This window comes from Miscanthus floridulus, chromosome 13 (genome assembly GCF_019320115.1).
Source record: "Miscanthus floridulus cultivar M001 chromosome 13, ASM1932011v1, whole genome shotgun sequence".
Lineage (NCBI taxonomy): Eukaryota > Viridiplantae > Streptophyta > Magnoliopsida > Poales > Poaceae > Miscanthus > Miscanthus floridulus.
The window spans coordinates 40322660-40345190 of NC_089592.1; the positions used below are offsets into that span (position 1 = coordinate 40322660).

The 22531-nt window shown below is 48.3% G+C and overlaps 2 protein-coding genes and 1 long non-coding RNA gene across 3 annotated transcripts in view; 2 read left to right on the plus strand and 1 right to left on the minus strand.

Annotated features, from left to right (window-relative positions):
- The first annotated feature begins 8434 nt into the window (after positions 1–8434).
- On the plus strand, positions 8435–9360 carry LOC136499240 (uncharacterized). Its single transcript, XR_010769948.1, has 3 exons — positions 8435–8532; positions 8638–8936; positions 9011–9360. It is a non-coding gene; the product is annotated as an uncharacterized lncRNA (long non-coding RNA).
- Positions 9361–15891: 6531 nt separating this feature from the next.
- On the minus strand, positions 15892–19996 carry LOC136501691 (uncharacterized). The gene is made up of 5 exons (XM_066497214.1): positions 19455–19996; positions 19253–19322; positions 19151–19169; positions 16445–18748; positions 15892–16346 (listed from the first exon to the last, which is right to left on the minus strand). The coding sequence occupies exons 1-4, from the start codon at positions 19751–19753 to the stop codon at positions 18699–18701; spliced, it is 438 nt and encodes a 145-aa protein (XP_066353311.1). The 5' UTR covers positions 19754–19996; the 3' UTR covers positions 15892–16346; positions 16445–18698.
- A 171-nt stretch (positions 19997–20167) lies between these two features.
- Positions 20168–22531, plus strand: part of LOC136501692 (CBS domain-containing protein CBSX1, chloroplastic-like) — a 32383-nt gene continuing 30019 nt past the window's right edge. The window contains exon 1 of the mRNA XM_066497216.1: positions 20168–20574. Coding sequence (XP_066353313.1) covers positions 20380–20574 — 195 coding nt within the window. The 5' untranslated portion in view covers positions 20168–20379. The remainder of the gene's footprint in view (positions 20575–22531) is intronic.

Below are 22531 nucleotides of genomic sequence, written 5' to 3' on the forward strand. Positions count from 1 at the left end.
ACCTTTGCCTTGAGCTTTTTGTTTTTCTCTTTCTTCTTTCCAAGTCCAAGCACTTGATCATCATCATGGTATTATCATCATCATGCTATGATCTTCATTTGCTTCATCACTTGGAGTGTGCTACCTATCTCATGATCACTTGATAAACTAGGTTAGCACTTAGGGTTTCATCAATTCACCAAAACCAAACTAGAGCTTTCAGCAACCACCAGCGCAGCAGTCACCAAGTGTCCCTGTCACACAGATAATTCAGCCTCCTATTGGGCAAACCTAGGTATATTCAGTCCAGCAGCCAACCTCACCAATCACTCAGTAGGTTGTGCAATGGCTGGCTCAAGGAAAATTCAATACCTCATATCAGACGCCATAGTCGACCCATAAAATTGCTCTATCAGTGCAAAGGATCATTAGGGATGTTGATCCTAATTATTTTAGTAGTCGATTGCAAGGGTATGCAAATCATGATGCTCAGATTGACTACCTAGAAGGATAACATCTAGTTTCTGATGCCAGTACATATGAGCTTCTACCGCACCCTGGGTATCAGAATCCTTATAATTACAATATTCAGCAATTTCAGCAGTTTTAGGCCTAGGGACAGCAATCTCAGGTTCAAGGGCAACAGCCTCAGGCATAGGGTCAATAGCTTCAAGTATAAGGCTCTCAGGTTCAAATCCAAGGACAGTCGAGGCAACAAGTTGCTGGCATGAACGCTGATGAGTTAGTCAGCAGGATAACAGCCATGATGCAAAGCTAGTTTGGTTTGAAACCTAAGAATTCGATTGGCTCTTACCGATGTCCATATCCAGCCTAGTATGATATTGTGCAGCTCCCCATGCTACAGAATCCCTGATTTCTCCAAATTTACTAGGATAGACGAGATGTCAACCATGGAACATATCAACCGCTATCTCATACAACTTGGAGACGCATTTGTTGAGGAGGCACATAAAGTTTGATTCTTCCCCTTATCTCTGTCCAGACCGGCCTTCAATTGGTTTTCATCACTCGAACCTAACTTAATCACTAGATGGGCCGATCTAGAGAGCAAGTTCCATGCATACTTCTACTAGTGGGATAGGAGAGAAGAAGATTATAGATTTGAAAAACATGAGGTAGAGGAATAATGACTCAGGCTCTGAGTTCATTCAAAGGTTCAGAGAAGTAAGGAGCCGGTGCTACTCATTAAATCTGTCTGATGGCCAATCGGCTGAATTGGCCCTTCAGGGGATGTCCCTAGTACTCAGAGAAAAATTCAATGGCTAAGAATTTGAGAATTTGGCCCACCTAGTTCAAAGGGTGTCTGGTTTCGAAGGCCAGCTTTGGACCATGCATAAAGAGAAATATTTGAAGGGTACCACTGCTGTGATTGACCCATATGATGCGGATTCTGATGAAGATGATCCAGAAGTCTTAGCTGCTAAGTGGACGTGGGGCAAGGCTCCTGTATCTTGTCCTTGGGTAAAAGAGACAAAAGGTGCCAATGATTTTGGCATCAAGGAGGCCGATAAGATCTTTGATTTGCTACTAGAGAAGAAGCAGTTGAGGTTGGGGAAGAAATACTACAAGTTTCACAATGCTACTAATCACAATACTAATGAAATCAAAATCTTCCGCCAGTATATTCAGAGAGCCATTGAGCATGGAAAGATCAAGTTCAAGCCAGCCAAGAAGTCAGCGTTGGACATAGACAGGCATCCTTTTCCAAGGGTGCATATGGTAGAATTCTAGTTGTCTAAAGGGAAGACAAAGATGTTAACATTAGCTAAGGCTAAAGAAGATGGGTTAGTCGACCCTAAGGTTCTGATATCGGCTAATGAATATAAGAAAGTTGGAAACAGCATGGTCAGCAAAGGAGCCAGTATGAGCAAGGTGAGACTTCTAGGGTTGGTGCTATGCGTCCTTGTGTGACTTCTAGGAGTCTATTGAACAAATGGCAACGCTAGAAGGAGAAGGACTACCAGTGCTGACTTGAAGAAGAAGAATATGAGCGTCGGTGCGAAGAAGAAAGGTATGATAGAGAGAAAGCCGAATTACATTAGAATTTGTCCTTTCTTCACACACTGCTGGAATGAAGGTTTGAAATTGCATACAACATATAACAGCCCCGAGTGCAGCAGTCAGTATTTGGAGTTCAGGCAATCTCAAGCCAACCGCCAGTCTATCCATGAGAGTCTAAGTCATCAATCTAACAACATGGATCGACGTGTAAAAAATGAAGCTCACAATCGGCTAGGCAAGCATGGATATGATCAGAACTGGGGCGATCATGATGATGAAGAAGAAGAATATGTTTGGCAAGAGGGCCAATGGTGTCCAAGAGGTCTAACAAGGAGCTACAAGAGAAGAGTTCAATGCTTAAGAAACAGAGAATTAGAAGCTCAGGAATCTAGCAGGCCTTAGGCGTGGCACGTCAAACAAACACCGATAAGAGTAAGCCATCGGCTAATGTTGATATGGTTTTTATCCTACTCGCAGAGTTTAGGGCTCCTTCTAGGTACAATGAAAAAGAGTATGATGAAGAAGAATTGGGAAGAAGTAGTGGCTCAGCTAACTCTCTAGTCCCAACAAGCTATATTTGACAAACCATCTTAGCATCAGCACTTGAAAGCAATATACATGAAAGGATTTGTCGATGGGAAGCCGATGACTAAGATGTTAGTTGATGAAGGTGTTGCTGTTAATTTGATGCCTTACACCATGTTTTGTAAACTTGGGAAAGGTCCTGAGAATTTGCTTGAAACCGACATGATGCTAAAGGACTTTGGTGGGAATGCATCTAAGACACGGGGGCAGTTAATGGCAAATTGACAATTGGGAGTAAGACCTTGCCTACTACTTTCTTCATCATCGGCGACAAAGGGACATACAATCTGCTTCTCAGTTGTGATTGGATCCATGCTAATTGTTGCATCCCTTCAACAATGCACCAATGCCTTATCCAATGGCAAGGAGGCAATGTCGAAGTGGTCCAAGCCGACACATCTATAAGTGTGGCAACAGCTGATCCAGCATGCTAGGAATTTGAAGATTGCTAGCGCTTTTCTAGTAGAAGCTGGGAACACTACTAGAAATATCCACTTCTATGACGAAAATCTTAATGACAATTCTAAATTAATCATTGAAGATCGCTTTTTATGATGAATATTTTTGTTTCATCATAGATCAGTGGTGACGATCCTCAAACCCTCCCTATCTATGACAAAATTAGATATCATCATAAGAAACATCATAGAAGAGCACAGGGTTTCATCATAGATCACTCACTCGACTCATCTGTGATGATCTTCTTGAATACTGTGACAAACAGTGCTTCGTCATAAACTAATTACACATCTATGATGACCAATATTTGATCTGTAATGAATGATGCTTCATCATAGATATCCACATGGTACTTTCTCCATCCAACGTGTACCTTGGGACCTATAGTTACTCATCCGTGATGCTTGCAATTCGTCATAAAAGTCTCCGCTCGATCCTTTCTCCATGAGACGTGTACCTATGGGATTGTTGACGATAGTTAACAACCATTATAAACCGTCAATATAACTTGTATAAGGGCATAAAACAATCACCAACATAGGTTTAGGGGTTTAAACTAACAATTCCAAAAGTTTTGGTGAATCTATGTTTTCAACAGGGTTTATCCAGAAACCCATTGAGGTGGACCCAAACGTCAGAATTAGTCATAATTATCCAAGATGAAAACCACTCCAGAAGGTTCCAGAGGACACCAAAGGGCAACACACCGAAGTAGAGAGCAAGTGGCTGCCAGGTGGGGCCGGTCGGCCCCACCTACAGGGCGGCCGGCCCCCTAGGCCCACCTATCACCCCCTCCTTCCTATGTTGGTTCTCTACCACTTTAGGGCTTGCATCTACGCCGTTCTTTAAAGTTGGTTTGATCCGAGGGCTCAGGATTGATGCTCTCCCTATATATACCAACCACTGCCACCCCTTGGGCATCCCCCATCATTCAAGCAGTCATTCAATCAAGAGATCAAACCCTGATCATCCTCAGAGCTCCACCATATTCTAGGGCATAGCTAGCTAGGCTAGATCTAGAGGGAGGCAAGCTTCTCTTGGATTCCTGATCTTGTCAAGACCATGGCTTGGTATAGCCCTTGTATCCTCTTTTATATCTTTCAATATTCATATGTTTTCTACAATTGATTCAACATTATTCTTAATATTATTCATGTTCCTAGTTATCATGTTCATCGTCTACTTTGATTATATGCTTAGTATAGCTAGATTATCATCATGTTCAAGCATAAGTTCGTATAGCGCTCGCTCCAAAGTACAAGGGGTGAGTGGTCGACATTGTGTAAGTGTGGCTGCTTATACATTGTTTACCTATGGATGCACCCTATATTCTAGGCCATGTGGTAGATCAGTAGATGTGACACTACCGTTGAGTCCATTGTAGTCCACTCCCCAAATATAGGACATGTAGGATCTAGTTACGAAGGAAGACAAGCTCTATTCTTAGTCTTTCATAGTAATATCCCTTATGTGTAGATATGAAGTTGATCTTAACTATGATTACTAAGTGTAATTGCACTAATCAATGTATGCTTTGACTTGTAATTAAGAATGACTTAGGAATTATTTCTCTAATATCTACTTAGTCATGCTAATGTCATAGAAAGGAGTACTTTGAGTGATCAATATCATTTATCATTTACCATTCATATATATTTATCTCTTGACTTACCCTTGTTGTGAGTAGTATAATGGTTATGGCTTATCTCTCCATCATATGTATAAGTTATCAATATATTCCATCTGCTAGTCCTTTCCTGTGGTAAAAGTATAAATAACGATACCTGAAATACTCCTAAGTGAAATGCTACAATGGTAAATTATCTGTGCGCTTGCAGATCCCTTCATATACATATTTGCATTCTTTCTAGTCACAATAAAATACTTAAGTACTTAGTGTCATTCTAGAAGTGGCACTAGATAGTACCAACAAGCATTTTTGGCATCATAGCACGGGATGACAACTTAGCAAAAGTGATGTTAAGAAATGTCAATAACATTAGGTGGCTACTTAAACAAGTGACATGTTAATAAATATCAACGAGCATTTCTGGTGCCGTTGACGAGGACTAGATTCAACTCTGTTCTTAATAGTGATGCTAAGGAATGTCAACAAGCATTTTTGGCACTATTGCCAGGGAAGGTAGCTAGGCAAGAAGGAATATTGATAAACTTTTACTTATTGATGTGATCGAAGAAACCATTAACCTCTGCTCAAACAGGCTTACCCTTGTGCTGCCTACTTTTATATCTTATGCAGGGTAATGTATGACCGGTTTTGACCTTCTGACAAACTACGTTGAAAATCTAGAAGCACTACTCAAGAGGACTAAGGCTATGCTCAAGAAAGTTTCAGCCTTAGAATCAGAAGACAACCAGACAAGGCAAAGCTTAACACCAGTTTTTGAAGCAATGGCTGACAAGACTCTCCGTGAATTCTCTGCTCGAACTATAGCCAACATCCATACTGGATCGACGGTCAACAATGGAGACAATGCTTTTGAGCACAAGCCATCGCTCATCAACATGGTGCAATCCAGCTAGTTTGTGGAAAGGCACATGAAGATGCGAGTGCTCATATCCAACATTTCCTTGAGATTTGCAGCACTTTCACCATCAAAGAAGCTACCAGAGATGCCATTTTACTTCGCCTCTTCTCATTCTCACTTTTGGGGAAAGCAAAGCAATGGTTCTACGCTAACAAAGATAGAAATACTACCTAGAAAAACTGCTCCACTGCCTTCCTAGCAAAGTTCTCTCCCATAGGCAAGACCAAAGCTCTGCGTGGGAGAATTTCAAGTTTCCAACAGTGTTGGCAATGCTTAACACACATTTCTACCGCCAACATTTAGACAAAATAAAACAAATGTCAAGACCAAAACTTAGAATTAGGGCTTTTGACTAACATTCTCCACAAGTTTTGGTATATACATGTTTCTCAGGACACAAGTATGGAATACATGTCAAAATGCGCAATTAGGAAAGGCGCAAAGCGCATTTGGGCCAAAAGAACACAAGGTAGCCCAGCCAGGATGCCCTAACGGTGCGGTATGTGACTGTTGAGCCTGGCTATGTCAGTGTGCTGCGTATCAAGGCACATGATCTAGGCGGGGCCAAGTGGTCTCATCGACGCTATACTAGCTCTACCTTTGGGAAGATCTCTATTTCCTCGACCTTACATGGGCATCTAACATCGGCTATGACCTCCTGTGGTTTGCCATGCAACGAGGGGATCTCAGGCTACTTAGTCTGCCCTTGGGCCTATAAATAAGGGCCTTCCTACCATTTGAACCACCTCCAACCATGTCTACGAATTGCTTTTAGCCTTCTTGAAAGGCCAATTTCTGAGAGAGAGAATTCCTAAGGGGATAGTGAGGTTCCAAGCCTACGGTGGCTAGAAACCGGTGTTGCCCCATCCAACAACTGGTGCTAGAAGGAGATTTGCGAGTGGGGAAGGACAGGATGGACTGGCCGCCATGTAGGGGGCCGTGCAACCCTTGCAACATGGCTGCACTTTGGCCACCCTTTTGCTCCTTCTTAGCACCGAAATGGTTGCTAAGGTGCTTGTTGGAGCTATGCAGTTCTGCCACTTTCTTCCTCCCCATGCTTCATGCCATGGGGGTTGCAACGCTGTGGGAAGGCTTGTGAGTCTTTTTTTGCTTCGTCTCACCTATTCCCGCAGTGTGCTCCCCAAAGGCTTTCCAGCGATACCACCACTAAGGTGGCATTGGGTTTTTCATTCCTTGCATGCGGATCACCCGCACTTGCTTTCTAATCATGAAGCATGATTAAAAGCTTAAGGAATCTGCCTTTTGGAGTTTTTGTGACCTCTTGCGAGGCCGTGGTGAGCCCCCAGGCTGTTTGGCCAAGTTCGGGTTCGCTGGTCTGACATCAAGGTCTCTTGAGCGGGTCATCGACATCTCGTTACGTGGGGTAACGAGGTTGTCTAGCGACCATGGGCCTTTTTGCTTGAGCGCCTTGGTCGTGGTTGGTTGGGCACTTGACCTTTCCTTGTATGCGGTTCAACCGCATTCATTTTGTAATCTCAACATTTGAATGAAAGTTTTTAAGGGAGTCTCTTTCTAGAGTCTCATGACCTTTTGCAAGGTCCCATTGAGTTCCAAACTATTTGGTCGAGATTGGTCTTATTGGCTCAAGGTTTTTGGTTTCAAGTGGGTCATTGACCTCTCGCCGTGCGGGGCAGCGAGGTCGTCTTGCAACCTTGGGCCTTTCCTCTCGAGTGCTTCAGTTTGACAACCTTTGGCAGGTCATGATCATGTTGTCATATTTGTCTAGGAGGCCCTTGCTTAGCTGAGGGTCGATGGTTTTGGGCCTAAGCAATCTTGACCATGTGTGGTCGGGGCACTATTGCATTTTGTAAGATCCAACATCACTTCGCAAGGAAGACGCTAGTGCGTGGCCCCTAGCCGTCCATTCCATCGGTCTCTCCTGAAGAGGTCACTAACCTCTGATGGTTTGTGAGACTCGACAACTAGCCTTAGGTATTGGACCTAGGATACAGGGAGAAGTTGGTCATGGCTTGGCCTCAACCTCTAACGGGGTCATGGGGACCTGGCTCTGTTTTTCCCAAGCATCCTTACCGACCTCAAGGGGTCATGTTGCCATGTTATAGGCAAGTTTGGTTTCACCCCACACGGGGAGAGGCTTGTCCACCGAAACCACGTGGTCAGAGCAGGTGCACCTCATCGGGGTCAATGGGTAGTTCGAGCGAAACCCGGTATCCCCTACAAGTGACGTGGAATTTGGCTATGCCTCATCAAGAGACATCCTATAAAATCGTCGATCGTCAAACCCGTCAGTCCCTGACCGCCTCGCAGCGGTCAGAGGGCATGATGCCTCCCCCTAGAGGGGGTCCACCTAGGCGACTTCAAAGTGGATGACTCGAACATAGGGAGAGATGGTCGAGAGGCTCCGCACCACCGATAAGAGCTGTGGGGTGCATCTCCCCCTACCCTATCCCTTTGTGGCCTCAAGCCCTTCTAAGGACTGGCCTAAGAGTGGGTTTCCTAAGCACGACATGGGGTCATGGATGCGGTGGGTCGCTCTGCGCATGGGTTCAGGTGGTGGTTGGCCTCCCCAATCACATCATGCCTTAATGGCGACCACTCCCGAGCAGTTATGCACCATTGAATGCGGGCGCGTGGATCGAAATGATATGGACAATGGAAATGTGTAAGCCTTACTTGGTTTCCACTGCTACGTGGGCGATAGCTGCTCCACCTTCCCTCTATTCGCTCCACCTGTGCTGTGAGATTTTCAAAATGGTTAATAAATGTAGGCAAGAACACACCCGAGGTGTCCGCTATGGCTACAAATACGTTAGAGTGGTATGGCGGGGGAGGCATTCGCTTTCGGTCATCTACTCTGTCTTTTCCTTGTCCATTGCGCTTAGGTTCTCATAGACTCTTCTTCCAAACACATCCATGGACCATGACAAGCACCCATAGGAGGAGTTGCCGGAGGCTGGTGGGTTGCCATCGCACCTTTAAGCTTTCTTGCGCGAGCAAGGGTGAATTTTTAAGCAATGTTTTGAGATTAGGATTGACCTGTACTGATTGTTGATGTTTCTAGGGCTGTTCCCCATGTGGTGGTGTCGGAGATTAGGAGTCCTCCTGACATCGCCTGTTCCATGTCTGTTCCACCTCAGGAGTCGTCGAGTCTCCGTCCCTCCCACTTCTCTGCTGGGCGGAGGAGACTATGGGACTTTGTCCTCAAAAGGGACGAGGCTCGCCGCTTGTACTCAAGTTCTGCCCTCGAGGTGGTTCCGTTGAATGCTCGTGTAGAGGGTCTTCAAGAGGCTCTTTTGATTACAGAAGAGGAAGTGGCTGAGGTGCGAGCGTCGACCACCGCCGCTCAGGTGCGAGTAAGTGGTGAGTTTTCTACCACCGCTAGCTCTTGTTATCAGGTTTTTGTCTTTGGATTTCAATGGGACCTTTGGTTACAGTTTTGGAGGGGCAACTTGCAGCGTCTCGTCGTGAGGTGGAGGAGGCTCGTCTTCGGGAAGGCTTCCTAAACGAGGATCACTATCGAGCTATGATTTTTAGGATCCGACATGGGGCAGTGGTTACTCTTGCCACCGCACAGTTACATTCTGGCATGAGCTCAACCGTCTGGAGCTAGGCTTCCCGAACGATGCCAAGCAGGAAGTGCGAGTGGCTCTAATAGGTGACTTCGTTGCCACCGCAGGAAGCCACTGTGGTGATCGTGAGCGTGGAGGATATTCTCCATGGTCATGGTTAGGCTCATTAGATTGTACTTGGGATGCTTAAGTTGTGAGTTTTGTTAATATCCTAAGTGGGAACTGTGAGGGAATTGTTTACTTTCTAATCGGAACGCTCTGAGGATGGTCTAATCCCTGACTCATGTGGAATGCTCTGGCCTACGCGCTCGTGTGCGTTGCCTATGGGTGAGATTGGGAGAGTTGAGTCACCTATTCGTGTGGCTTACTGTCAGTCTTTTCTTTGGTTTCCCATCCTCCTCGTTTGAGTTGGTGTTGCGCCCTCACTCCTCCCTCACCTGGTGGGGTTAGGCATGTGACCTCTGCTTGGAGGTTGGTTTCGTGCGACTCGTGATTGTGAGTTAGGGGTCACGTATTGTACTATTCATCCACTACAGAACGCGGGCGGCAAGGGCGCGTGGGAGACAAGTGTGGCTTCCTATAGTGGCGATGCATGCTGGCGGGGGTCTCATGTGCGTTCCCCCTATGAGTCAGCAGTATTGGTCGCTTGCGAGAAGCGGATTGGGTCATCTAGCGCTCATCCGTGGTGGGGTCATTGAGGTTCATGAACCGCAAACTGGTGAGGTCGCTTCTCTATCGCCCGGGGTGGTTGCAGCCAGCGTGGGTTGACCTCTTGGCCGGCCTTGGGTCGATGCTTGCCGGCTCAACATTCTCAGCCGGCTCATGAGGCCTCGGGGATGGTATCATCGTGTTTGGCTCGTGGAAGTCCTTGGCTAGGAGGGCTCATGCGTTCTGATGCCCAAGTCCTCGTGGCTTGATGACATCGCAGTCGTTGCGTCTCCGCTTCTGGGTGTGGTGGCCGCTCTCGATGAAGAGCTGTTGTGACCTTTCACTACAGAAGTGGGCAACATGGCAAGGTTTGCTCGATGTGCCCCCGTGCACTCAAAGGGCTTGCTTCCCTAGATGCACGTGCCTTCGTGTGAGAGTTGACAATTTGTATTGGCATGATGGACAGCTAGTCCATCACAAGGGATTTGATCCCGATTTTGGGCTTGGGCTTACGAGGCGTGGTGTTGGATGGCCACTTGATCACTAGCGACAACGCCACATGGCGGTGGATGGTTTCGTCGCTCATGTGCACCTTGGTTTGCTAGATCTCGCTGGTGGCGAAGACGTTGCTCATGGCATGGTTCTACCATAGGATCTGGGCTTTCTGTGCAGGTGGGCCTAGATGGGGTAAAGGCTGATGATGGGCATTAGCCCATCGGTGTGAACGATCTCATGGTTTCCCAAAAGGATGTGGCCGCTAACGGCCATTCCGTGGGTGAGCTCGTCATGAGCCCTAGGCCTCTGGTTTCCTGGGCGGAAGACCTAGCCACGGCCGATGATGAGAGAGGGTATGGTCCCCCCTATGTAGGTAACTCTAGGATGCAGCCATTGGGGGCCATTTCGAGAATTTGTCAACCATAGGCCATGGGGTTTAGGGCTCCATGGTGGAGGACCTGATTGTGGCTGAAGACAAACGTGGGCACTTGCTCATTGACATTGGTGGATTTGGGGTTCCCATGATGGATGCAGCCACCGGGGGCCATTCCATGGGCGAATCCATCAACGGTGCGAGGAGCCATCGCTTCCTTCTCAGCAACGAGAGTGCGCGACTATCCCCTACCTGGCGCGCCAACTGTTGGTATTTTATAGATCGACTAGTGAATTTATACGAATGTCGCGCTGCTTTAGGAATACAATGGTAGCATCCAAAACACATGAGGATTTATACTGGTTTAGGCCAGAGCCCTACGTCCAGTCTCAAAGATGATCGAGTGCATGTTCCTCACTTGAATGCTCTGAAGTTCTTACAATGGGGGGTGGAAGAGGTAGGAGAGTGGAGCTAAAGCTAGGATATGGACTGCCCGAATGAGAGCTTTGAGAGTCCGATGTCTTGGAAGGGCACCCAGGTTGCCCTTATATAGAGTCTAAGGCTAGGTCACATACAAAGAAGGAGGTTCTCCGGACCGAGGGGTCATGAGCCTAAGGGAGGGGGCCTAGCTAACTTGGCTTGCAAGAAACGCCATCTTGACTTGGTGTAGCACATGTCTGGGCATGGTTGTCGTCATGGTCCTATGCCCATGTCGTGACATGGGGTGGTGTGGTCCTACTGTGTCAGTTGTGGTGGCACTGTAGGCACGGTGGTGGTTCACCCATTATCGTGCTATGCGACGTGGTCTCGCCATGGCCTTGGTCATCGCCATCAGATCTCCCAGGGCCATTGTATGGGAGTTGGTACCTGCCCCTAGGTCGTTGGTCGTCTTGTTGCCTACGAAGCTGGTGGATTTTGAGTCCTAGGGTCGTGGCCTTCATTGGCTTGGATGGCCTCAAAGTCAAGGCCACCGCCATGAACCCCATCTCATAGTGGTTGGGGTCATACACTCATTTTGTCGGGCCATATTTGGATGGTGGGTCACTATACTGGTCGCCACCGCTTGGTGCGTTGTCTTGTCTTTGCTGCGTGGCACAGTGATGGCGTCTGACCGGGCTAAGAGGACTCCTATCCCCTCGGTCCTTGCAGGGTCAGTGCGGTGTGCCTGCTCTCGTCAGAGCAGGCGCGCTTGGTGGGGCTCGATCTCTCCCTATTCCTCCTAGAGGTTGGGACAGAGGAGAGGTCGTAAGGAGTTGCGTGGCATGCGGTGAAGGCAGAGGGAAGGGGTCGTGGTCAACACCTATCTTAATGTTTGGCCTAGGTCCACATAGCTTAGCCAGGCCTCGATCGTTTGGGCTTATGCTAGCTAGTGTACCGTGGGCCACTCGAGCAGTTAACTAATCGGTGTCTTGAGATACCCGGGGTATCATAACCCTGACACAACATGAATCCAAAAGGATTTTATTGAATATCTTTGTGAAAGGGTTGTCACCAATTATCAAAAAGGGGGAGATTAAAAGCCCTAGTTTGGTTTTGGATAACTGATGAAACCTAGTGTACTAACCCTTGTCATTAAGTGTTGTATATGAGATAGGGTGGTACACACCAATTGGTGGACCTAAATGATGGTCATGGTGATGGTGGTGACCAAAAGAGATGATCAAGTGCTCCAAATTGGAAAAGAAGAAAGAGAAAAACAAAAACCAAGTGATGATCAAGGGAAATGTATCAAATAGGTTTTTGTTTTGGCACTCAAGACACCATAGAAGGTGTGAGTGTATTTAGGATCGATAGCCGCACTATGGAGAGGGGAAGAAATCATAGTTGATGCGGTTATCAAGTGCCATTAGGTGATCTAACTCGATTGCATATGCATTGGATCCTAATGAGCTAACAAACCCTTGGAAATTGAATTGGAGTGTTACTAACTCACGTACACATGTGTTGGGATACTTAGAGTTGGCACACATACACAAGGGTGAATTGTGTGGACTTGAAAAGGTGAAGTTTTGAGTGACCGAACTCGGTGTTTGAGGAGATCGAACCCTGGCTTGACGGGTTTGGTGCTAAACCCTAACATACGGGTGGTGTCGATGTAGGACCAGACCCTGCCCTAGCATGGGACTGGATCCTCTCGGTAGAGTCTAGTTATGACGAGCAGAGGAGGCGCAGTGCGAGGCCTTGACCGGACCCTGGCAAGTCAAGAGGACCGGACTCGCCAGTGGACTATTCCCATGTCCGGTTGTGGTAATGTGGTGCGAAGGACTAGGAGTGGGTGAGGATCGGACGCTGGGCGCGTCAGGTCATCACTGATCGGACACATCCGGTCATGAAAATTGCTCTCTGGACCCTTACTAGAAATGACCGGACTCTACCTGAGGGTGCGTTCGGTCATCTAACTGAATCTAGTCATCCGCTGCTGAGCTCGCGGGACCGCGTGATCGGACGCTGTGTTGGAGCGTCTGGTCAAGCCACGACGCGTCCGATCGCATGTGTGCACATGGGAGAAAGGGCGCCAATAGTGGAATTCAAAGTGGAGATGATGTGGCGCTTTTGTGGTTGGCTGCAGGTGGTGACCGGACCCGCCTACCCGGACGCTGGCAGTGAGTTCGATCAATGCGTCTGGTACCCTTTCTTGAGCCCAACTGCTCTATTTTGAGAGGACGCCTATTTAAGTGATTTGGCTGGCCTTGGGGAATCTCTCTTCCCCATTTGACATACTTGACATCCCTTTGATCTCAGAAACACCACTCACACTCATCTCTCTTGATTGTTCTTCATCCAAGTGAGATGGGAGAGCATCCAAGTGCATTTGCATATCACGTTGGCGCATCTAGTGGCACTTGTGTTTGCATCGGCTGTCGGTTCTCTTGTTACTCTTAGTAGTTGCCATCACCTAGACGGCTTGGAGCAGCGGAGGAGCTTTGGCATGAGTTGATGATTGTTCCTGGCCATCTTCTGCTGATTTCTGAGGGGTTATTGACCTTTTTCCGGCGGAGAGTCAAAAGGTACTCTATTAAATTGCACGTGTTATTGAGTTACCCTCACTTTAGGTAGGTTCTTGCGGTACCCTATAGTGTGGGCTTGGCGTGATGCCAATTAGCTTGCGAACCACCAAGTGTGTGTCGACACAATAGGGATTAGCGTGCCGGCAAGCACGTAAACCTCGAGAGAAAAATCATGTGTCACTTCTCTATTTTGATATCTCCCGGTGTTCATTTGATATTCATATTATGATTGATTGTCGCTTGCCTCGGACAGTGTCATACTCATCACCTCTATCGCATTACTTGCTTACTTGTTGTATAGGTAGTTGAGTAGTGTAGCTCTCTTACTAGCTAGTTGAGTAGCTTAGTGTAATTAGTTGTTCTAGTTAGCTAGCTCAGTAGTGTAGATTTAGAGACATAGCTTTGTGTGATCTAGAGATCATAAAAAACTAGAATTATGGTATAGGTGGTTTGCAACACCTAGTAGAGGTAGAACAAAATTATATTTCGCTATTTAGATTATTAACCATTTGCTTTAATGTATTTGTAGAGAATTTTTATAGGCTATTAACCATCCTCTGGTCATTTAGGACCTTTCGTGCTGCCGTAACGGAGTGCAAGGAGATCCACCAAGAACACCAAGGACGAATTCGCGTGCATCCTCCAGGCATTGATGCCGACGGCATGGACGTGGTCACGTACCAAGCGTGGCTACGAGCTCTACATCTGGCTCAACGTGCTGATCGTGCACATGGAGATGTGCATCAACGGTTTCCTGACGTGGATATCAAGGAGATGTCTGACACAATGGAGTCCGGGAAAGAGCTGAGCAACAATGCTCTTGCCATCATCGAGAAGGCCTTGTCATTCTTGGTCATGCTCCACATCCAGGCTTCACCCTCATATTGGAGATTACTCCATCCGTCCCAAAATATCTGTCGCTTTCGTTTTCCGAGAAACAATTTTGATAAAATATATATTACAAAAATATTAATATTTATGGTACATAATTAGTATCATTGGAAAGATCTTTGAATCTAGTTTTTTAATAAATTTATTTAGAGATATAAATATTATACGTATTTTCTACAAATCGAGTCAAACTTGTGGCACGGAAACCGAAAACGACAGATAATATGGGACAGAGAGAGTACTTGTAATGGTACTGACACACGTGCAAAGTTTGTATGACCAGTCATATTTTACATTCAGTTGCGACACATGGGCATACACCTAGAGTTTACATTCCCGTTGCGACGCATAGATATAAACATAGAGAGGTGAGTTGTAAGACACTGGAGTGGTTGGATTAAGCTTGAATTAATTGTTAATGCTCCGTGAAAACATATATAATATTGATGGCTACCGACGCAATGTTACAAACATAACACTCAAATAGTCTTTTGGTAATAATATAATACATGCTAATAAGCTTGTATTATCATATCAAATTTTTCTCTTTACATCACACGGGCATAATTCTAGTAATTATTAGCTCCGTGGTAAACAAGTGCACCTGCTTCATGGACTCTACAGTAAAGTTGCTCTATGGTCAAAAAATCCAATCTAAAATAGAGAAAAGAGCAAGTATTCATCCACATTTTTTTACTAATTACTAAAACCTTTTTTTCTTTTATCTTGAATCTAATTCTACTTTCTTTTTGGAATCTTTTTCAAAAAAATAATTTCTGCTTTTTTTAGATTTGATGGAACGGAGCTATTTTTTACGAAGAGTAGTCCAAATCCAAAACATAATAAAAGGTATAGTCAGCGTGTTCGGCTGCTCAAGTTCCAACTTGTTTCAGCTTATTCTCTCTCACAGAACACTATTAAATCATCCGAAATCTACTGCGCAACGAATCAGCCGAACACGACGGGTGTCAGATAGGAGAAAAAAAGAAGCCGAGTTTTTATATTATACTAGCATGAATCCCCGCGCTAGCAACCATTAAAAAGTGTGCAGCATCAGGATGCACAAACACTGCAGGCTAGCAGCATCAACAACAACTAACAACAACATAGCCTTTTAGTCCGAAACAAGTTGAGGTAGACTAAACTTGAAACCCACCGAGAGCCCGGAAGTCACTGTTCATGCACTTCAATAACTGCTTTCCAAGTACTCCTATTCAAACATATATCTCTATATAAGCTTTCAAATCTAAACAGTGCAGGCTAGTAACCATTAAAAAAAAGCAGCATGAGGATGGACAAATAATGCGAAGCACACACTGAAGAATAAGCACTGAGTAACAAATAGGGTAGATAAATGTCGGGTTTAGGAATATAAATAATATAGACTCATATGCAAAGCACACATATTTGGACTGCATTTTGTAGTGTTAACAAATCTGAACCTGACAATGCCATTCTTTTTTCATGTCAGGACATACAGGAACGATGTCCTTGAGTATCACTCTTCATGGCTTCAAATATTGGCATTCACAAAGGCTCAACTTTACAGTTTTGTTATGGCACGACGAACTCATCTACTGACTATAAGGACACATACTGAAACATGAAACATGATTGACATTGGCACTGCACTGGAGCCTTGTGTTTCTTTGCAGATAATGGCAATGGGGATCAATCATGAACACATAAATAATTGCCGGCCAAAAGGAAGACATCTTGCAACCTACACCTGATGAAAAAGTAGCAGATGAATATGCAAGAGCCTGAAGCTCGCCCATGATGTTACCTGAATAAAACAGCAGCAAAGAATTGTCTATGAATATTTGTATGCATTATTAGTAGCTGGAAAAATGAGCTCTGAATCTTCAGATATCATTTACTCACTGTTTTATTTGGTGTCAACATTGTACTTTTCAATTCCCAGTGTACAGTGGAAAACACGTGTGTCCATGGCGAACAATGTTGTCGAACCGTAGGACATAATTTTTAGGTTTTCAAGGAAATATACCAATTCACACCGACCATTCAGTCACTGGTTTCAGAAATTCACAGCAAGTAAATACAACTACGGTTTGAACTTGAAATCAGAGAATGAATCTAGTTTGAAGTCGTCAACATAGGTAAGAAATTGAAACAGAAGTAACTTACACTCTGCTATAGGTAGTACTAACACATCATCCCGACTTCCCCCAGCGTCCTCAGCAGGGCGACTCGGGGGCTACCTCACCGCTATCCAAGAGCCCCCCCTCCCAGCCTCCTCTCTGGCTGCCGTCGCCACCCTCTAGCGCGCGGTGGTGGCGGCCAGCGGCGGGCCCAAACATAGGTGCTCCGTTCGCACCTCCCTCTCCCTCACCTTCACTCCTTTACCTTCCCCACTCCACCCTCTCCACCTCCAGTGGGGAACGGCGGCGACCGGCCGGATCCGCCCCCCCTAGGGCCGGATCTGGCGCGCTGGTGGCCGGCACTCCTCCCTTGGCGTTGGGAAGGGGCCGGGGCGACCTGCTCCGGCTGCCAGGCCGGGTGACTGCCAGGGCGGCAGCGGTCGTCACCCCCCTCCACCCTCCTCCGGCAGGGTGCGGCGGTGGCCGGCCGGATCCGCCCCACCCTGGGGCCGGATCTGGTGCGCTGGTGGACGGCCCTCCTCCCTCAGCGATGGAATGAGGCCAGGTAGGCCTGCACCGGCTACCGGGCTGGGTGGCTGCCAGGGCGGTGGCGGCACCACCCTCTCCATCTCTGTCGGCCGGATTCGCCCCCCTAGGGCCTGATTTAGCGAGCCAGCGGCCGGATTCCCTCGGCGGCGGACTGCGACAGGGTTGGCCTCACCTACAGCGTTGGCCGGATCCAGGCCCCCTCGACTGCATCTGCCGTCTGGAGGTGTCCTGGACCCTCGGCGCCTGCCGGGCGTCCGGGGGAGGTGGGGGGGGGGGGGGGGGGCGGTGGCCGGACTCCTCTTCGGCAGCTGCTCTTGGCCGGGCCGGCCTGCTACCCTTCGGCGACAACTGGGGCCGACAGCGGACGGGGGTGAAAACCCCGCCAGGCTTCGTGCCTTGGGCCGACGACGGTGGCGCGCCAGCGTCATCACCTTCTTGGAGGCGTCGTCATGCTGCTCAGTTCGTTGTTGGAGGTTGCTGGGGCAAGTTTGGGAACGAAAGTTCCTTTTGGGTGATCCTCACAATGAAGTTGGCGTACGCGGACGTCATGACCTTCTTGAAGGCTTCGTTGATGCACTCCACTTGTTCCCACTGAAAGTTCCTTTTGGGTGATCCTCGCAATGAAGTTGGCGTACGCGGACGTCATCACCTTCTTGAAGGCTTCGTTGATGCACTCCGCTTGTTCCCACTGCGCCATTCGTTGGGTTCGAGCCGCTCCTTGCTTGTGTTGTGCCTGCCCGTGCTTTTGCTTTCGCTCCGCTTTGGTCCGCCCTCCGCGGGTGTTGGTGTTGCCGCAGTCACTTCGTTGGAGCACTTCTGCCGCCGTCCTGTTCCTCTCACCGGAGCCGCTCCTAGCTGTGTTGTTCCTGCCTGTGCTTTAGCTTCCCCTTCGCGTTGGTCTGTCCATCTTGGATGTTGGTGTTGCTGCAGTCGTCTCGACGGATGCTTTGCCGTCGTTGGTCATCTTCTTCGCAGCAGCTACCTGGCCGCTTGCGGATACTCGACGGATGCTTTGTCGTCGTTGCTGCCTAGGCGAATGCTTTGCCACCATAGTCGCTACCAGCCCGTGGATGCTTTGCCGCGTTGTGCTCGCGGATTTTGCCGCATTCTTTCCGGTGGCTGCTTTGCCACCGAGGCTTCACCTCCCTTGTTGGCAGCCTTCGTGTCGTTATCTTTAGTTGCAGGTCCAGCTAGCTAGGTTGTGGTGGAGGGCCCTTCCCCCTGTCGCACTTCTTGCTTTCACTTGTGTTTTTCATTCTAAACCACTCACTCTGTGGTTTTGTATCCTGCGCTATGGGTTCTCCCATAGTCGCGTCGTGTACGCCGTTCCTTCGGCACTCTTGCTTCTTCTTAATGAAATTCACGTGAATGCGTGTTCCCGAAAAAACTTTCCCTCTGCTATTAAAGCAGCTGTTTGACTCTTCAAGGCGCACACCTCATGAGGGCCAACAACAACCGATATCAAATTACTTGTCAAATTAGCAACTTCATTCCACCCTGCAGCACTGAGCTCCTCGCACCTCAACCTTACCAGGTGCTGCAAAAATAAGTAAGAAATCATCAATTGATCCATGATAGAGTAATGGATACCAACAAGATATAATTCCGCTTGTATAAAATGCTGTACAGTACAGTCATGATTATAAATTCTAATGTAGCTAAAGGATAAGTTCGACGATGGCGATTAGCCAATTGGGCCCGTGATGTTGCCGGGCGTAGAACATTGACCTACTAAACCAGGTGCGCATCTAGGAGTTAAGCATAGCATAGATGTGCATGTTGCAATAATTTTGTGGTCGTAATAAGAAGGATCAAGCAGTCTGAATGAACAATATAGGCAATCGCCTGATAGGGTGACATCAAGCTAGTAAATACAACAGGAATCATAAAGCTCATAAATTAGTTGTAATCAATACCGAAAGGCCTGGCTGTTCCATACCTGAGCATGTTTGGTCAGCCTGAAATAGCCAAAAAAAAACTTAATTAGATCCAAGAGTTGGCACACATAACCTAAATAAGCAGTTTTGCTATGTGGACCAACCTGTTGCACTTCCTTGTGATTCAACCGCCCATCAGGAGGAACCTGTTCGCTATGATGGACTTGAGGGCAGCTGCAATACCATGGATGCACAAAACAAAATTTGATGGAAATCGCAAGGAAGTAGATCAGGGCAGCTGCAACATCATGGATGACCAAAACAAAACCTGATGGGAATGGAAACGAAGGTGATGACACAACACACATGTAGCCTGTCATGGGCCAGCCGTAAGGCATGGCGGGGTAGCGGCGCAGGTACGTCCGCGCCGCACCGTCGTAGCAGGCGGCCACCGCTAGGTCCTGCTCGCCCGCACACCGCGGTGCCGAGAGGGGGCCGGCTGTACGGGGGCTGGTCCCCGTGCTGGTGCAGCCGCGCCGTGGCGGCTCGCGCCCAGGCTGGCACGTCGGGTGTGGCCGCGACGCTGCGCCGCGTCGACGCTGGTATGTCGTCCCATCGCCGAGGGGGCAGCGCGGGAGGAGGGCATCGATGGCGGAGGCGTACATGGCGGCGCAGATTCGGAACACGTAGGCGATGGAGACGGATGGCGCGGCGAGGACAGGCCAAGCGGGGGCGGCGCTGGCAGGTGAGGAGAGGGAGCGTGGGGAGTCGAGGTTCCAGAGGACGACGTGGGGAGGGAGGGAGGAGCGCGAGCGGCGGTGTGGAAGGTGAGGACCGAGGAGACGGTTTCGTTTTCTGCGTGAACGGAACCGAGAAGGGTCTGGAGCCTCCGGGGGGACGTGGATGTGGTAGGCATCCAAGGGCTGAAGCTCAAATCGGACGGCTGACGTGGGGTTGATCAACAGTGGAGGTATACACGTTTAAAGAAGTTTATATTATTTATATTATAATTAATTATTATTATTTATTTTTTATTAGGGCTAAAATAGAAAAATTTCCATATCTTCCACCATCTCATCCACATCCGGACATCCCGTCAGCCCGTTGCCCCTCCGCCTCCTCTGCTACTCCCACTCCTCGCCCAAGCCCCAAAGGGCCAGAGGCGCAGCCCGAGCCACAGGTTGCCTCCTCTGGCTCTCCTCTCGGCCTCGCCCTTCTCGTTCGAGACGAAACCGTACACGAGCGAGCTGGTGAGGGAGGAAGAGCAGGGAGGTGGGATCAGGCCGGCTCCATGGACGCCACGCTACTACTCCTCTCCGCCGACTGCACGGCCGCCGCCAGCGGGCTGCTGCGGCCTCGACTGCCTGCGGGCCCACATGTGGCTTCCCCTGGTCCCTCCGCGCGGCCAAGGACCTCCATCCGCGCCTCAGCTGCGTCCGCGGCCCTCGCCGTCCGTGGCCTGCCGCATCACGCTTCCGTGGCCGGGGTCAGTTCCTCTCCCTCCCCGTTTATTGGCTCTAGCTTTTTGCTGATTTTTTTTTATATAAAGATGAAGATTGTATTACTGTCAGTTTGGTTTGTATATGCGATTAGAGCGAGGCTAATAATTTAGCCAGCTGCTGGCTAAATGTTTATGCCATGTCACCTGTTGCCACCACTAAGAAACACACATATAATGGACTAAGAAACACACGTATAATGGACTGGCTATTTGCTTAGCAATTATTCCCTCTATTCCAAATTATAAGTCGCTTTGATTTTTTTTTGTTACATCAATTTTGCTATGTATCTAGATACATAACAAAATCTTTGTACAAAAAAAAGTTAAAATGACTTATAATTTAAAATAGAGAGATTACTTTGGCTATATGGAAACAACAACAACAACATAGTCTTTCAGTCGTAAGCAAGTTGGGGTAGGCTAGAGTTGAAACCCACCAAGAGCCCCAAGTCACAGTTCAGGCACTTCAATAGCTACTTTCCAAGTACTCCTATTTAAACATAGATCTCTACGTATATCCTAAGCTTTCAAGTCTCTTTTTATTGTCTTCCCCCATGTCAATTTCGGTCTTCCTCTACCTCTCTTCATATTATTAGCTTGACTTAAGACTCCACAGTGCACTGGTGCCATCTGGAGGTCTCCTTTGGACATGGCCAAACTACCTCAACCGATGTTGGACAAGCTTTTCTTCAATTGGTGCTACCTCAAGGCGATCACGTATATCATCATTCCGGATGAGGTATTTCGAGCGGGAGCGCCGTCGGGGTGCTCCGGATGAGGTATTCCGGAGAGAGCGGCTCTCCTCCAGCAAGCTGCGTCATGACGTTGGCGAACGAGAAGGTGAGGTGGCGCAGGTCCTCTCGGCACGGAGGAAGGCGCTGAGCTGGCGCTCTAACCTCCCGTAGTCGAAGTCGAGGAGCTGGTCGCTCTCGGGGGCGCGGGCCTCCGGTGCGTGCAGCTGCAGCTCCTCAAGCGCCTTGGCGATCGCGTCGAGGCCGGCGGAGCGGAGAGGTTGGACGGCGGCGGGAGCTTGCGCCGACTCTCCCTCCTTCGTGACGATAAAGCCTAGGTCCCTAAAGCGTACATGCGCGCCCGGGACCTAGCTGACGTTGTGACTAGCCATCTGAGGCCTGGTATGAATGTCGAGACGCGCAAAAGGCCCCTCCCTAGCGCGCCTAGTGTCGGTGTTTCGAGTTACTACCAACGAATAAATTTCTAATATTGCGCGTCTGGCTCAGATGGTGTGCTAAGAGGACACGAGGTTTATACTGGTTCGGGCAGAATGTCCCTACGTCTAGTTCGTCACTGCTGCTCGTGTTACTAGCACTGAAAGTTTACAGTATGGGTTACAAACGGACTGAGAGAGGGAAAGGATCCTAGGTCTCTGATGGAAGGAGTGAACGGGTGCCGAGAGCCCGGTTGCCGCTCGGCCCTGTGCTTGTGTCGTGTTCTGATTGGTTCGAGGTGATTCCGATCGGATTGGAGTCCCCTTCATGGGATGTCCTGCTTTACCTTTTATAGGCCAAGGCAAAGCACGGGTTACAACGGTGGAAGGGAGGAGAACGAGAGAGAGAAGTACGGGTCCCGCCGACCCTGTAGATGTCAACAGGGACAGCTCCACGTTGCGACCCTGTCCGTCATTGGCGCTATGCGCAAGCGTCGTCTGTCGGTCATGGCGTTCCATTCTGTCGCAACGGACGTCGTGGTAAGCTGACGCGCCTGTCAGCGTTTGTACGGGGGTTAGCCGGAACAACACCGGTATGCTCGACGCTGTTCCTGATATGAATCCCTAGGTATGGTCTGTCATGGTCACGGGTTACATCGGGACGTGCCGGTCTCTTCCTTTGCGTCAAAGTTTTGACCCAGGCCCATACGCTTGGATCTAGAGTGGTTGGCGGCGGTATGGGGCACCATCGGGCGAGATGGAGCCTGCAGCCGAGGG